Source organism: Oncorhynchus gorbuscha, unplaced genomic scaffold, assembly GCF_021184085.1.
Source record: "Oncorhynchus gorbuscha isolate QuinsamMale2020 ecotype Even-year unplaced genomic scaffold, OgorEven_v1.0 Un_scaffold_695, whole genome shotgun sequence".
Taxonomy (NCBI): domain Eukaryota; kingdom Metazoa; phylum Chordata; class Actinopteri; order Salmoniformes; family Salmonidae; genus Oncorhynchus; species Oncorhynchus gorbuscha.
The window spans coordinates 181,869-199,317 of record NW_025745769.1 but is presented as its reverse complement, the minus strand read 5'-3'; the positions used below and the strand labels follow the sequence as shown (position 1 = coordinate 199,317).

The window sequence follows — 17,449 nt, the reverse complement described above, 5'->3', positions numbered from 1 at the left end:
GTACCTCTTCACTCCTCCTCTTCCTCTCTCCTGTACCTCTTCACTCCTCCTCTACCTCTCTCCTGTACCTCTTCACTCCTCCTCTACCTCTCTCCTGTACCTCTTCACTCCTCCTCTTCCTCTCTCCTGTACCCCTTCACTCCTCCTCTCTCTCTCCTGTACCTCTTCACTCCTCCTCTAACCTCTCTCCTGTACCTCTTCCTCTCTCCTGTACCCCTTCACACCTCCTCCTCTCTCTCTCCTGTACCTCTTCACTCCTCCTCTTCCTCTCTCCTGTACCTCTTCTGTACCTCTCCTCCTCTACCTCTCTCCTGTACCTCTTCACTCCTCCTCTAACTCTCTCCTGTACCTCTTCACTCCTCCTCTACCTCTCCTGTACCTCTTCACTCCTCCTCTTCCTCTCTCCTGTACCTCTTCACTCCTCCTCTTCCTCTCTCCTGTACCCCTTCACTCCTCCTCTCTCCTGTACCTCTTCACTCCTCTACCTCTCTCCTGTACCTCTTCACTCCTCCTCTACCTCTCTCCTGTACCTCTTCACTCCTCCTCTACCTCTCTCCTGTACCTCTTCGCTCCTCCTCTACCTCTCTCCTGTACCTCTTCCTCTCTCCTGTACCCCTTCACACCTCCTCCTCTCTCTCTCCTGTACCTCTTCACTCCTCCTCTTCCTCTCTCCTGTACCTCTTCACTGCCCTCCTCTGCCTCTCTCCTGTACCTCTTCACTCCTCCTCTACCTCTCTCCTGTACCTCTTCACCTCTTCACTCCTCCTCTTCCTCTCTCCTGTACCTCTTCTCCTCCCTCCTCTGCCTCTCTCCTGTACCTCTTCACTCCTCCTCTGCCTCTCTCCTGTACCTCTTCCTCTCTCCTGTACCTCTTCACTCCTCCTCTACCTCTCTCCTGTACCTCTTCACTCCTCCTCTTCCTCTCTCCTGTACCTCTTCACTCCTCCTCTACCTCTCTCCTGTACCTCTTCACTCCTCCTCTGCCTCTCTCCTGTACCTCTTCACTCCTCCTCTGCCTCTCTCCTGTACCTCTTCACTCCTCCTCTGCCTCTCTCCTGTACCTCTTCCTCTCTCCTGTACCTCTTCACTCCTCCTCTACCTCTCTCCTGTACCTCTGCACTCCTCCTCTTCCTCTCTCCTGTACCTCTTCACTCCTCCTCTTCCTCTCTCCTGTACCTCTTCACTCCTCCTCTGCCTCTCTCCTGTACCTCTTCCTCTCTCCTGTACCTCTTCACTCCTCCTCTACCTCTCTCCTGTACCTCTTCACTCCTCCTCTGCCTCTCTCCTGTACCTCTTCCTCTCTCCTGTACCTCTTCACTCCTCCTCTGCCTCTCTCCTGTACCTATTCACTCCTCATCTCCCTCTCTCTCCTGTCTCAGGGTTTGGGGCTTAGGGCTGGGTCCGGGGGTTTTGCGTCCCGACAGGATAGGTGGCAGGATGGGTTTGGCGTTGGAGCCTGGGCGTGCCATGGTGGTGGTGGCGCCCGGAGAAAGGAGCTCGGAGCCGGGGCGAGGGGCGTCAGGAGTGTGGCCAGATTCTACTTGATCTGGGGGAGAAACAAGTACACAACCAATGAGTTACTAATAGTTGGAACGATGTGTGCTTTCATATATACAGAGGATCCATAACTGGTATATCTAGGGAGGAGACATACAGTTAAAGTCGGAAGTTTACATACAACTCAGCCAATTACTTTTAAACTCAGTTTTTCACAATTCCTGACATTTAATCCTAGTAAAAATTCCCTCTTAGGTCAGTTAGGATCACCACTTTATTTTTAGAATGTGAAATGTCAGAATAATAGTAGAGAAAATTATTTATTATTTCTTTCTTTCATCACATTCCCAGTGGGTCAGAAGTTTACATACACAATTAGTATTTGGTAGCATTGCCTTTAAATTGTTTAACTTGGGTCAAACGTTTCGGGTAGCCTTCCACAAGCTTCCCACAATAAGTTGGGTGAATTTTGTCCCATTCCTCCTGACAAAGCTGGTGTAACTGAGTCAGGTTTGTAGGCCTTCTTGCTCGCACAAACTTCTTCAGTTCTGCCCACAAATTTTCTATAGGATTGAGGTCAGGGCTTTGTGATGGTCACTCCATCACAAAGATATAGCTACTTTTGTACCTGTTTCCTGCAGCATCTTCACAAGGTCCTTTGCTGTTGTTCTGGGATTGATTTGCATTTTTCGCATTTCTAGGAGACAGAACGTGTCTCCTTCCTGAGCGGTATGACGACTGCGTGGTCCAGTGGTGTTTAAACTTGCGTACTATTGTTTGTACAGATAAAACGTGGTACCTTCAGGTGTTTGGAAATTTCTCCCGAGGATGAACCAGACTTCTGGAGGTCTACAATTTTTATCTGAGGTCTTGGCTGATTTCTTTTGATTTTCCCATGATGTCAAGCAAAGAGGCTCTGAGTTTGAAGGTAGGCCTTTGTCACGTTCGTCGTAAAGAGGAGACCAAAGCGCAGCGTGAATTGAATACATATTATATTTGAATGAAGACGGACACTAAACAAACTACAAAAAACAACAAAACGAACGTGAAGCTGTACTACAACCGTGCAGACAGGCAACTAGACAGACAATAACCCATGAAATACCCAAAGAAGATTGAGAACCAATCTAGGCAACCATAGACATATATAAACACCTAGATAGTAAACAACCCCAAAAACCTACAAAAACCCTAGACAGTACAAAAACACATACATCACCCATGTCACACCCTGACTTAACCAAAACAATAAAGAAAACAAAGAATACTCAGGTCAGGGTGTGACAGCCTTGAAATACATCCACAGGTACACCTCCAATTGACTCAAATGCTGTAAATTAGCCAATCAGAAGCTTCTAAAGCCATTACATCATTTTCTGGAATTTTCCAAGCTGTTTAATGGCACAGTCAACTTAGTGTATGTAAACTTCTGACCCACTGGAATTGTGATACAGTGAATTATAAGTTAAATAATCTGTCTGTAAACTATTGTTGGGAAAATTACTTGTCATGCACAAAGTAGATGTCCTAACCGACTTGCCAAAACTATAGTTTTTTAACAAGGAATTTGTGGAGTGGTTGAAAAACTAGTTTTAATGTCTCCAACCTAAGTGTATGTAGACTTCCGACTTCAACTGTAGATTATCATACATCTAGAACAAGAGAATCACACTAGAAGTATTGAGGGAACAGAGAGAAAGAGATTGATGACTAGCCAACACAGTTCTATGGGGTAGAGGAATAAGTGTCATGACAAAATGTCCACCTGCTAGAGAGAGACATGAAGAAAGGCAGAGAGAGATACAGAGAGGGAGCCAGTCATTGGTCAAAACGAGAGGAGATTGAGCTAGGGTAAGTCACCTTTCAGCATGTCCAGGTTGTGTCCCAGAGAGGAGACATCCAGGGGCTCCACGGTGGTGTCCAAGCCCAGGTCTGAACACCCGGCTGGCCCTGCTGTCTCTGAGAAGGCCCCTGCTGAGCTGGGAATGGACAGGCCAGAACTAGCACGGGAGTCATCAGAGCTGATACCAAGGGGAAGAGAGAGACAGGGTAAGGGAAAATCATGGGAAAAGAAAGAAAGAAAGAAAGAAAGAGAGAGAGAGAGAGAGAGAGAGAGAGAGAGAGAGAGAGAGAGAGAGAGAGAGAGAGAGAGAGAGAGAGAGAGAGAGAGAGAGAGAGAGAGAGAGAGAGAGAGAGAGAGAGAGAGAGAGAGAGAGAGAGAGAGAGAGAGAGAGAGAGAGAGAGAGAGAGAGAGAGTAAAACAGAGACAGAGAGTAAAACAGAGAGAGTAAAACAGAGAGAGAGGCAGAGAGAGTAAGACAGAGAGAAGGTAAAACAGAGAGAAAGAGAGAGAGACAGAAACAGAGAGAAAGAGAGAGAGACAAACAGAGAGAAAGAGAGACAGACAGACAGACAGACAGAGACAGACAGACAGACAGACAGACAGACAGACAGACAGACAGACAGACAGACAGACAGACAGACAGACAGACAGACAGACAGACAGACAGACAGACAGACAGACAGACACAGATAAATAATAAAGAGAAGTGAAAAGGAGAAAGCAATGGAGCTGCCAAGTGTGTGTATGTACATTACTGTTACAGTAGGTAGACTGGTAGAAACCTGACACACAGTATTAAAGTCTCATTGGCAGGTTGGCTCTGTCCCAGTCTAGTCTCACACTGACACAACCCCTCCTTCTCAAAGGGCTGTCAGGAACATATTCTGTTGTGAAACCAGATACTTGAGGAGGAGAGAAAGTGATGGAAAGCGCCATCAGCCATAAGACACTCCCTCAAATATGTCCCATAGAGAGAGACATATCCCATACAGGTGGTATCAGACAGTCTGTGTTGAAGGCAAATTGGCCTAAGCATGTAGACTTCCAGATCTTTTATAACCATGAAAACTGGGTTAAATTTGTACCAATTAATGGAGGTTGTCATTAGGTACAGTGCATTCAGAAACTATTCAGACCCCTTGAATTCTTCCACATTTTGTTATGTTAAAGCCTTATTCTAAATTTGATTAAATATTTATTTTCCTCATCAATCTACACACAATACCCCATAATGACAAAGCAAAAACAGTTTTTTGGACATTTTTGGACATTTATGAAAAATGTAAAATATCACATGAACTATTCAAACCCTTTACTCAGTACTTTGTTGAAGCACCTTTGGCAGCGATTACCTATTGGCACACCTGTATCTGGGGAGTTTCTCCCATTCTTCTCTGCAGATCCTCTCCAGCTCTGTCAGGCTGGATGAGGAGCGTTGCTGCACAGATATTTTCAGGTCAAGTCCGGGCTCTGGTTGCGCCACTCAAGGACATTCAGAGACTTGCCCCGAAGCCACTCCTGCGTTGTCTTGGCTGTGTGCTTAGGGTCGTTGTCCTGTTGGAAGGTGAACGTTCGCCCCGGTCTGAGGTCCTGAGCGCTCTGGAGCAGGTTTTCATCAAGGATCTCTCTGTACTTTGCTCTGTTCATCTTTGCCTCGATCCAGTCAGCTCTAGGAAGAGAGTCTTGGTGGTTCCAAACTTCCATTTAAGAATGATGGAGGTCACTGCGTTCTTGGGGACCTTCAATGCTGCAGACATGTTCTGGTACCCTTCTCCAGATCTGTGCCTCGTCTCGGAGCTCTTCCATGGCTTAGTTTTTGCTCTGACATGCCCTGTCAACTGTGGGACATTACTGTATATAGACAGGTGTGTGCCTTTCCAAATCATGTCCAATCAATTAAATTGACCCCAGGTGGACTCCAATCAAGTTTTAAAAACATCAAGGAGTTAAATTTCGAGTCTCATAGCGTAGGGTCTGAATACTTATGTAAATAAGGTATGTTTTTTAATTTTTTATAAATAAGCTAAAATTTCAAACAATCTGTTTTTTTGATGGGGTATTGTGTGTAGATTGATACAAAAATAAATATCTAATCCATTCTAGAATAAGGCTGTAACGTAACAAAAAGTGGAAAAAGTCAAGTGGTCTGAATACTTTCAGAATGCCCTGTATGTCATTAGGTATGTCATTCCATGGACTTCGCCATGGGATAGGTCCAGACATCATTCTGTTGAACATCTTCGTTTTTGAATGGATTGGTTGCTATGAATAACTGACCGACCAAGGACATTCTAAAACACCTCCCACGCCTATACTTAAATCCAAAGCCAATGAGGAGGATTTTAGAAAGATCTATTCAATCAATAATTAAAGTAAAATAGAGTTGCTGGAATGGCACGGCTATTTCAACCAAACCAGGAGCATAACAACACTACTTTATAGGTCACAAGACAATAGGTACGAAAATCACTTGGTGGCAGTAATTTGCTGATGTGAGGGACTTCCCTCCCTCCCTTAAACCTATACTCCCTGTTGGAACTACGTTAACAAATGACCTTCAGCTCTCAGACCTGCTGTATACATAGAAATGCTTATTTCACCGGTGTAAGTCGTAAGCGGTGTTAATGGTTATTCCAGTGTACACAGGGAGGAGGCATTAGCAGGGACAGATATCCATCAATGTTGAGGTGTACAGAGACTTGTCCCCAGATGGTGTGGAGGTGTTACCTGAGAACTCAGTAAAGAAGAAGCTCCTGAACACATAAGGTCAGACAGTGAATACTACTACATAAGGTCAGCCAGTGAATACTACTACATAAGGTCAGCCAGTGAATACTACTACATAAGGTCAGCCAGTGAATACTACTGCATAAGGTCAGACAGTGAATACTACTACATAAGGTCAGCCAGTGAATACTACTACATAAGGTCAGCCAGTGAATACTACTACATAAGGTCAGCCAGTGAATACTAGTGCATAAGGTCAGCCAGTGAATACTACTACATAAGGTCAGCCAGTGAATACTAGTGCATAAGGTCAGACAGTGAATACTACTACATAAGGTCAGCCAGTGAATACTACTACATAAGGTCAGCCAGTGAATACTACTACATAAGGTCAGCCAGTGAATACTACTACATAAGGTCAGCCAGTGAATACTACTACATAAGGTCAGTCAGTGAATACTACTACATAAGGTCAGCCAGTGAATACTACTACATAAGGTCAGACAGTGAATACTACTACATAAGGTCAGCCAGTGAATACTAGTGCATAAGGTCAGCCAGTGAATACTACTACATAAGGTCAGCCAGTGAATACTAGTGCATAAGGTCAGACAGTGAATACTACTACATAAGGTCAGCCAGTGAATACTACTACATAAGGTCAGACAGTGAATACTACTACATAAGGTCAGACAGTGAATACTAGTGCATAAGGTCAGCCAGTGAATACTACTACATAAGGTCAGCCAGTGAATACTACTACATAAGGTCAGCCAGTGAATACTACTACATAAGGTCAGACAGTGAATACTACTACATAAGGTCAGACAGTGAATACTAGTGCATAAGGTCAGACAGTGAATACTACTACATAAGGTCAGACAGTGAATACTAGTGCATAAGGTCAGACAGTGAATACTACTACATAAGGTCAGCCAGTGAATACTACTACATAAGGTCAGACAGTGAATACTACTACATAAGGTCAGCCAGTGAATACTACTACATAAGGTCAGACAGTGAATACTAGTGCATAAGGTCAGCCAGTGAATACTACTACATAAGGTCAGCCAGTGAATACTAGTGCATAAGGTCAGACAGTGAATACTACTACATAAGGTCAGTCAGTGAATACTACTACATAAGGTCAGACAGTGAATACTACTACATAAGGTCAGACAGTGAATACTAGTGCATAAGGTCAGCCAGTGAATACTACTACATAAGGTCAGACAGTGAATACTACTACATAAGGTCAGCTAGTGAATACTAGTGCATAAGGTCAGCCAGTGAATACTACTACATAAGGTCAGACAGTGAATACTACTACATAAGGTCAGACAGTGAATACTAGTGCATAAGGTCAGCCAGTGAATACTACTACATAAGGTCAGCCAGTGAATACTACTACATAAGGTCAGCCAGTGAATACTAGTGCATAAGGTCAGACAGTGAATACTACTACATAAGGTCAGCCAGTGAATACTACTACATAAGGTCAGCCAGTGAATACTAGTGCATAAGGTCAGCCAGTGAATACTACTACATAAGGTCAGCCAGTGAATACTACTACATAAGGTCAGCCAGTGAATACTAGTGCATAAGGTCAGCCAGTGAATACTACTACATAAGGTCAGCCAGTGAATACTACTACATAAGGTCAGGAATACTTCAGTCAGACAGTGAATACTACTACATAAGGTCAGCCAGTGAATACTAGTGCATAAGGTCAGCCAGTGAATACTACTACATAAGGTCAGCCAGTGAATACTACTACATAAGGTCAGCCAGTGAATACTAGTGCATAAGGTCAGCCAGTGAATACTACTACATAAGGTCAGCCAGTGAATACTACTACATAAGGTCAGCCAGTGAATACTATACATACAACAGCAGTGGATACTCGTCCCCTAGGGGACTATACTATACAACAGCAGTGGATGCTCGTCCCCTAGGGGACTATACTATACAACAGCAGTGGATGCTAGTCCCCTAGGGGACTATACTATACAAATACAACAGCAGTGGATGCTCGTCCCCTAGGGGACTATACTATACAAATACAACAGCAGTGGATGCTCGTCCCCTAGGGGACTATACTATACAAATACAACAGCAGTGGATGCTCGTCCCCTAGGGGACTATACTATACAAATACAACAGCAGTGGATGCTCGTCCCTAGGGGACTATACTATACAAATACAACAGCAGTGGATGCTCGTCCCCTAGGGGACTATACTATACAAATACAACAGCAGTGGATGCTCGTCCCCTAGGGGACTATACTATACAAATACAACAGCAGTGGATGCTCGTCCCCTAGGGGACTATACTATACAAATACAACAGCAGTGGATGCTCGTCCCCTAGGGGACTATACTATACAAATACAACAGCAGTGGATGCTCGTCCCCTAGGGGACTATACTATACAAATACAACAGCAGTGGATGCTCGTCCCCTAGGGGACTATACTATACAAATACAACAGCAGTGGATGCTCGTCCCCTAGGGGACTATACTATACAAATACAACAGCAGTGGATATAGTTGAGACTATACAAGTTGAGACTATAATAGTGTGTGTGTGTTGGGTACAGACCTGCTATTCTCTGAGTGGTTGTGTTGTCTGTCATGGCTGGCTCTAGGCATCATGGGGGATGAGAGGGTGGGGTCCCGCTGCATCTGAGAGGCCAATGATGATGGAGCTGTGTGAGCACACCTGGGAGACACACACACACACACACACACACACACACACACACACACACACACACACACACACACACACACACACACACACACACACACACACACACACACACACACACACACACACACACACACACACCTTACACATAACATGTCATAACATGATAGCGTCAACATGATATAATCACGAGCTTGGTAAGAGATTGTAGCTGCAACACATTGGTGATATGCAGAGGTTCGTTATAACTAAACAACATCTGATATGAAATCTATCACTTTAAACTGAGCCTCAGTGATGAGGTTGCCAGGAGCAGCAGGATATTGCAGTGGAGCGCGATGCAAGACGTAGCACTCACAATAAACATCTGTTCATGTGCACAGATGCGCTTCACGCAACATGATAGCTATGGAGCCTTGTGATTCATACTCTTAGTTGTTGCAGAAGTCGGCCTGATATTGCTGTTTACACTGTGCATCGCTGACTTCCTTCAATCTCAACAGATGCTTGTATGCATTTCTCACACATAAAATATAAACACACATAGTTGGTATTGTTCTGAAGGTGACCATCCTACCCAACATGCATCTGAAAACACATTCTCAGTAAAACAAGAGACATTATGCAGAAATTGACAGAGTACATCTCCTGTCAGCTAGAGTGTGAATGGCAGCGGGGGTGATCAATACTCCTAAACACACACACACACACACACACACACACACACACACACACACACACACACACACACACACACACACACACACACACACACACACACACACACACACACACACACACACACACACACACACACACACACACACACACACACACACACTTTTCACCATGACCTCTCTAGTTCCCTCTGCTGTTGGCATGCAATACAACACCACATGACCTTGTAACCTGCCACTTCAACATCAGGGTCAAATATGGCCAATCAGGATAACAGGAGAGGCTGTTGATGCCTAGAATAGCTGTTGATTTGAAGTGTACACTCCAATCAAGTCTGAGTGGTAGGGTATAGTGTACCTCTTGAAGAGCTGGGTGTAGGCTCTGGGACTCTTCCCCATCAGAGCCTCTCTGACCAGCTGCTGCCGTCTGTGGATGGAGGCCATCTCCTACGGCCCAGAGAGAGAGATACAGTATTTAAACATGACGCTGTATCTGTGGATGGAGGCCAGCTCCTACGGCCCAGAGAGAGAGATACAGTATTTAAACATGACGCTGTATCTGTGGATGGAGGCCAGCTCCTACGGCCCAGAGAGAGATACAGTATTTAAACATGACGCTGTATCTGTGGATGGAGGCCATCTCCTACGGCCCAGAGAGAGATACAGTATTTAAACATGACGCTGTATCTGTGGATGGAGGCCAGTTCCTACGGCCCAGAGAGAGAGATACAGTATTTAAACATGACGCTGTATCTGTGGATGGAGGCCATCTCCTACAGCCCAGACAGAGAGATACAGTATTTAAACATTACGCTGTATCTGTGGATGGAGGCCAGCTCCTACGGCCCAGAGAGAGAGAGATACAGTATTTAAACATGACGCTGTATCTGTGGATGGAGGCCAGCTCCTACGGCCCAGAGAGAGAGATACAGTATTTAAACATGACGCTGTATCTGTGGATGGAGGCCAGCTCCTACGGCTCAGAGAGAGAGATACAGTATTTAAACATGACGCTGTATCTGTGGATGGAGGCCAGCTCCTACGGCCCAGAGAGAGAGAGATGCAGTATTTAAACATGACGCTGTATCTGTGGATGGAGGCCAGCTCCTACGGCCCAGAGAGAGAGATACGGTATTTAAACATGACGCTGTATCTGTGGATGGAGGCCATCTCCTACGGCCCAGAGAGAGATACAGTATTTAAACATGACGCTGTATCTGTGGATGGAGGCCAGTTCCTACGGCCCAGAGAGAGATACAGTATTTAAACATATTTAAACGCTGTATCTGTGGATGGAGGCCAGTTCCTACGGCCCAGAGAGAGATACAGTATTTAAACATGACGCTGTATCTGTGGATGGAGGCCAGTTCCTACGGCCCAGAGAGAGAGATACAGTATTTAAACATGACGCTGTATCTGTGGATGGAGGCCATCTCCTACAGCCCAGAGAGAGAGATACAGTATTTAAACATGACGCTGTATCTGTGGATGGAGGCCAGTTCCTACGGCCCAGAGAGAGATACAGTATTTAAACATGACGCTGTATCTGTGGATGGAGGCCAGCTCCTACGGCCCAGAGAGAGAGATACAGTATTTAAACATGACGCTGTATCTGTGGATGGAGGCCAGCTCCTACGGCCCAGAGAGAGAGATACAGTATTTAAACATGACGCTGTATCTGTGGATGGAGGCCAGCTCCTACGGCCCAGAGAGAGAGATACAGTATTTAAACATGACGCTGTATCTGTGGATGGAGGCCAGCTCCTACGGCCCAGAGAGAGAGAGATACAGTATTTAAACATGACGCTGTATCTGTGGATGGAGGCCAGCTCCTACGGCCCAGAGAGAGAGATACGGTATTTAAACATGACGCTGTATCTGTGGATGGAGGCCATCTCCTACGGCCCAGAGAGAGAGAGATACAGTATTTAAACATGACGCTGTATCTGTGGATGGAGGCCAGCTCCTTCGGCCCAGTGGTGTGGGGGCTGTGCTTTGGCAAAGTGGGTGGGGTTATATCCTTCCTGTTTGGCCCTGTCCGGGGGTGTCCTCGGATGGGGCCACAGTGTCTCCTGACCCCTCCTGTCTCAGCCTCCAGTATTTATGCTGGAGTAGTTTATGTGTCGGGGGGCTAGGATCAGTTTGTTATATCTGGAGTACTTCTCCTGTCCTATTCGGTGTCCTGTGTGAATCTAATTCTCTAATTCTTTCCTCTCTTTCTTTCTCTCTCTCGGAGGACCTGAGCCCTAGGACCATGCCCCAGGACTACCTGACATGATGACTCCTTGCTGTCCCCAGTCCACCTGACTGTGCTGCTGCTCCAGTTTCAACTGTTCTGCCTTATTATTATTCGACCATGCTGGTCATTTATGTGTCATGCAGGTGAAAGAGGACCCAAAAGCGACTTAACAGAAACAGAGTTTATTTAAGTCCAAAACGGAATAACAGAAATCCTCTAGACTTGTAGAGGGGAAACAACTGGAGAAGCGGCCACAGACTGCAGGTCGCTTCGGGTAGGCGCAGGCCGTAGTCGACAGAGACACCTGCTCACACGCAGCATCTGATGAAGGCAAAAAACACGACAGGACAGGGCGATACACAATCACAGCAAAAACACGACAGGACAGGGCGAAACGCAATCACAGCATGGTGAATACAATACAAGGAACCGACGGGACAGGAACGGATCACAAAGGAATAAATAGGGACTCTAATCAGGGGAAAGGATCGGGAACAGGTGTGGGAAGACTAAATGATGATTAGGGGAATAGGAACAGCTGGGAGCAGGAACGGAACGATAGAGAGAAGAGAGAGCGAGAGAGTGAGAGAGGGAGGGGGAGAGAGAGGGCTAGAAGGAGGGAAAGAACCAAATAAGACCAGCAGAGGGAAACGAATAGCATGGGAAGCACAGGGACAAGACAAGATAATAAATGACAAACATGACAGTACCCCCCCACTCACCGAGCGCCTCCTGGCGCTCTCGAGGAGGAACACTGGCGGCAACGGAGGAAATCATAGATCAAACGGTCCAGCACGTCCCGAGAAAGAACCCAACTCCTCTCCTCAGGACCGTAACGAAAAACGATAAAAAGGGAAACTAGGGTACTACTCTAAAAAAAAAATGAGAACTAGGGACAGACTGAGACACAGCAAGGGCAGGGACAAGAACAGGAGAGATGCGATGGCAGGGAACAGACTGAGACCCAGCAAGACCAGGAGCAGAAGCAGAAAAAAATTACCAGACTTCTTCTGCGCGCAGTCTGAACACGCAGCCACGAAACGGCGCGTGTCACGCTCCTGAGTCGGCCACCAAAAGCGCTGGCGAATAGACGCAAGAGTGCCTCGAACACCGGGATGACCAGCTAACTTGGCAGAGTGAGCCCACTGAAGAACAGCCAGACGAGTGGAAACAGGAACGAAAAGGAGGTTACTAGGACAAGCGCGCGGCGACGCAGTGTGCGTGAGTGCTTGCTTAACCTGTCTTTCAATTCCCCAGACTGTCAACCCGACAACACGCCCATAAGGAAGAATCCCCTCGAGATCAGTAGAAGCCACAGAAGAACTAAACAGACGGGATAAGGCATCAGGCTTGGTGTTCTTGCTACCCGGACGGTAAGAAATCACAAACTCGAAACGAGCGAAAAACAACGCCCAACGAGCTTGACGGGCATTAAGTCGTTTGGCAGAACGGATGTACTCAAGGTTCTTATGGTCTGTCCAAACGACAAAAGGAACGGTCGCCCTCCAACCACTGTCGCCATTCGCCTAGGGCTAAGCGGATGGCGAGCAGTTCACGGTTACCCACATCATAGTTGCGCTCAGATGGCGACAGGCGATGAGAAAATAAGCGCAAGGATGAACCTTATCGTCAGACTGGAAGCGCTGGGATAGAATGGCTCCCACGCCTACCTCTGAAGGCCAACCTCGACAATAAATTGTCTAGTGACGTCAGGAGTAACGAGGATAGGAGCGGACGTAAAACGTTCTTTTAGAAGATCAAAAGCTCCCTGGGCGGAACCGGACCACTTAAAACACGTCTTGACAGAAGTAAGAGCTGTGAGAGGGGCAGCAACTTGACCGAAATTACGAATGAAACGCCGATAGAAATTAGCGAAACCTAAAAAGCGCTGCAACTCGACACGTGACCTTGGAACGGGCCAATCACTGACAGCTTGGACCTTAGCGGAATCCATCTGAATGCCTTCAGCGGAAATAACGGAACCGAGAAAAGTAACGGAGGAGACATGAAAAGAGCACTTCTCAGCCTTTACGTAGAGACAATTCTCTAAAAGGCGCTGTAGAACACGTCGAACGTGCTGAACATGAATCTCGAGTGACGGAGAAAAATCAGGATATCGTCAAGATAGACAAAAACAAAATGTTCAGCATGTCTCTCAGAACATCATTAACTAATGCCTGAAAAACAGCTGGCGCATTGGCGAGACCGAACGGCAGAACCCGGTACTCAAAATGCCCTAACGGAGTGTTAAACGCCGTTTTCCACTCGTCCCCTCTCTGATGCGCACGAGATGGTAAGCGTTACGAAGGTCCAACTTAGTAAAGCACCTGGCTCCCTGCAGAATCTCGAAGGCTGATGACATAAGGGGAAGCGGATAACGATTCTTAACCGTTATGTCATTCAGCCCTCGATAATCCACGCAGGGGCGCAGAGTACCGTCCTTCTTCTTAACAAAAAGAACCCCGCCCCGGCCGGAGAAGAAGAAGGCACTATGGTACCGGCGTCAAGAGACACAGACAAATAATCCTCGAGAGCCTTACGTTCGGGAGCCGACAGAGAGTATAGTCTACCTCGAGGAGGCGTGGTCCCTGGAAGGAGATCAATACTACAATCATACGACCGGTGAGGAGGAAGGGAGTTGGCTCGGGACCGACTGAAGACCGTGCGCAGATCATGATATTCCTCCGGCACTCCTGTCAAATCGCCAGGTTCCTCCTGAGAAGTAGGGACAGAAGAAACGGGAGGGATGGCAGACATTAAACACTTCACATGACAAGAAACGTTCCAGGATAGGATAGAATTACTAGACCAATTAATAGAAGGATTATGACATACTAGCCAGGGATGACCCAAAACAACAGGTGTAAACGGTGAACGGAAAATCAAAAAAGAAATAGTCTCACTGTGGTTACCAGATACTGTGAGAGTTAAAGGTAGTGTCTCAAATTTGATACTGGGAAGATGACTACCATCTAAGGCAAACATGGGCGTAGGCTTGTCTAACGGTCTGAAAGGAATGTTATGTTTCCGAACCCATGCTTCGTCCATGAAACAACCCTCAGCCCCAGAGTCAATCAAGGCACTGCATGTAGCACCCGAACCGGTCCAGCGTAGATGGACCGACATAGTAGTACAAGATCTAGATGAAGAGGACTGAGTAGTAGCGCTCACCAGTAGCCCTCCGCTTACTGATGGGCTCTGGCCTCTTACTGGACATGAATTAACAAAATGTCCAGCAACTCCGCAATAGAGGCACAGGCGGTTGGTGATCCTCCGTTCCCTCTCCTTAGTCGAGATGCGAATCCCTCCCAGCTGCATGGGCTCAGTCTCAAAGCCAGAGGAGGGAGATGGTTGCGATGCGGAGCAGGGAAACACCGTTGATGCGAGCTCTCTTCCACGAGCCCGGTGACGAAGATCTACCCGTCGTTCTATGCGGATGGCGAGAGCAATCAAAGAGTCCACATCTGAAGGAACCTCCCGGGAGAGAATCTCATCCTTAACCACTGCGTGGAGTCCCTCCAGAAAACGAGCGAGCAGCGCCGGCTCGTTCCACTCACTAGAGGCAGCAAGAGTGCGAAACTCAATAGAATAATCCGTTATGGACCGTTCACCTTGGCATAAGGAAGCCAGGGCCCTAGAAGCCTCCCCACCAAAAACTGAACGGTCAAAAACCCGAATCATCTCCTCTTTAAAGTTCTGGAATTTGTTAGAGCAATCAGCCCTTGCCTCCCAGATAGCTGTGCCCCATTCTCGAGCCCGGCCAGTAAGGAGTGAAATGACGTAAGCAACCCGAGCTCTCTCTAGAGTATGTGTTGGGTTGGAGAGAGAACACAATCTCACACTGCGTGAGAAAGGAGCGGCACTCAGTGGGCTGCCCGGAGTAGCAAGGTGGGTTATTAACCCTAGGTTCTGGAGGCTCGGCAGGCCAGGAAGTAACAGGTGGCACGAGACGAGACTCTGGAACTGTCCAGAGAGGTCGGAAACCTGAGCGGCCAGGTTCTCCACGGCATGGCGAGCAGCAGACAATTCCTGCTCGTGTCTGCCGAGCATGGCTCCTTGGATCTCGACGGCAGTGTAACGAGCGTCTGAAGTCGCTGGGTCCATTCCTTGGTCGGTTCCTTCTGTCATGCAGGTGAAAGAGGACCCAAAAGCGACTTAACAGAAACAGAGTTTATTTAAGTCCAAAACGGAATAACAGAAATCCTCTAGACTTGTAGAGGGGAAACAACTGGAGAAGCGGCCACAGACTGCAGGTCGCCTCGGGTAGGCGCAGGCCGTAGTCGACAGAGACACCTGCTCACACGCAGCATCTGATGAAGGCAAAAACACGACAGGACAAAATAGGGACTCTAATCAGGGGAAAGGATCGGGAACAGGTGTGGGAAGACTAAATGATGATTAGGGGAATAGGAACAGCTGGGAGCAGAACGGAACGATAGAGAGAAGAGAGAGCGAGAGAGTGAGAGAGGGAGGGGGAGAGAGAGGGCTAGAAGGAGGGAAAGAACCAAATAAGACCAGCAGAGGGAAACGAATAGCATGGGAAGCACAGGGACAAGACAAGATAATAAATGACAAACATGACATTAGAGATACAGTATTTAAACATGATGCTGGCGTGGATGAATAAGGTTATCTAGCTCAGCAATAACAACCCTGATATCAATGAGTCAGATTATTGGGCTCGATCCCTCAAACTCAACTCTGGACCTCAAAGCCAGTTCCATTGCAGTTTGACATTGTTCCCCTCTAATCAGGGACTGATTTTGACCTGGGACACCAGGTGTGAGCAATTAATGATCAGGAAGAAGAGAAAACCAGCAGGCTCCGGACCTCGTGGGGTCAGAGTTGAGTATCTCTGATCTAGATCACTGTGATCAACAGCACAAGGCAGACAGACTTGGTACAGGAGGTTCACCTCGGGTTGCAAACTACCTGTAATATACCCTGTCTGACTGACCCTAGGTGTACGACTCCTGTCCTCCAGGTATACAGTCCAGCTGTATTCTCTTTCTTCCTGACACTACGTTGATTAATCAATGTTTGGCCAGTGAGAGCACACACCTGGTTCCTCGGGACTGGATCAGTCAGATCCAACTAATCAACTGCTCGCCAAGACCTTGATTGGTTGAATCAGACAAATTAGTGCTGGGCTGAAACAAAAGCCTGAATACCATAGTTGACCAGGTGCAGGCTTGGTGACTACTGACGCGTGTGTGTGTGGGTGTTGTGACTCACTGCTGAGGTCTTCTGTGGGGTGAGCTGGGCCTGGACCTTGTTGTAGTACTTCCTACAGTTGTGGTCTGAGGGGTCCATGTCTGGAGCGGAGCAGGACATAAAGACTGCCTCTGTTCTGGTGGAGGGGGCTGGGGGCGCCTCGTCCACTAGAGAGTCCCTCTTCAACTCTGTCACAGATGCTGACACGTTAATGACACACTTGATCGCACATATATGTGCTGTAATGCACACAAACACCTACCTGTGGGGGTGCTCTGGTCCTCTCCTCCCTGCTCGTCCACTCCCAGATAGTCCTTCACCACCTGCCTCAGGGTTCTGTATGCCTCCACTGGCTCATCTGAACGCACACACACACACACACACACACACACACACACACACACACACACACACACACACACACACACACACACACACACACACACACACACACACACACACACACACACACACACACACACACACACACACACACACACACACACACACACACACACGCCAGACTTTAGATTCTTTAGATA

At 47.1% G+C, this 17,449-nt stretch overlaps 1 protein-coding gene across 4 annotated transcripts in view; it reads right to left on the bottom strand.

The window, feature by feature from the left end:
- Positions 1–1,253: 1,253 nt before the first annotated feature.
- Positions 1,254–17,449, bottom strand: part of lrguk (leucine-rich repeats and guanylate kinase domain containing) — a 37,430-nt gene continuing 21,234 nt past the window's right edge. For 3 of the 4 annotated variants that reach the window (XM_046335280.1, XM_046335282.1, XM_046335283.1), the window contains 6 exons: positions 17,170–17,265; positions 16,929–17,107; positions 9,813–9,901; positions 8,670–8,789; positions 3,358–3,518; positions 1,254–1,546 (listed from right to left, as the gene is read on the bottom strand). In XM_046335280.1, coding sequence (XP_046191236.1) covers positions 1,347–1,546; positions 3,358–3,518; positions 8,670–8,789; positions 9,813–9,901; positions 16,929–17,107; positions 17,170–17,265 — 845 coding nt within the window. In that variant the 3' untranslated portion in view covers positions 1,254–1,346. The remainder of the gene's footprint in view (positions 1,547–3,357; positions 3,519–8,669; positions 8,790–9,812; positions 9,902–16,928; positions 17,108–17,169; positions 17,266–17,449) is intronic. The other variant, XM_046335281.1, reaches the window with a different exon arrangement.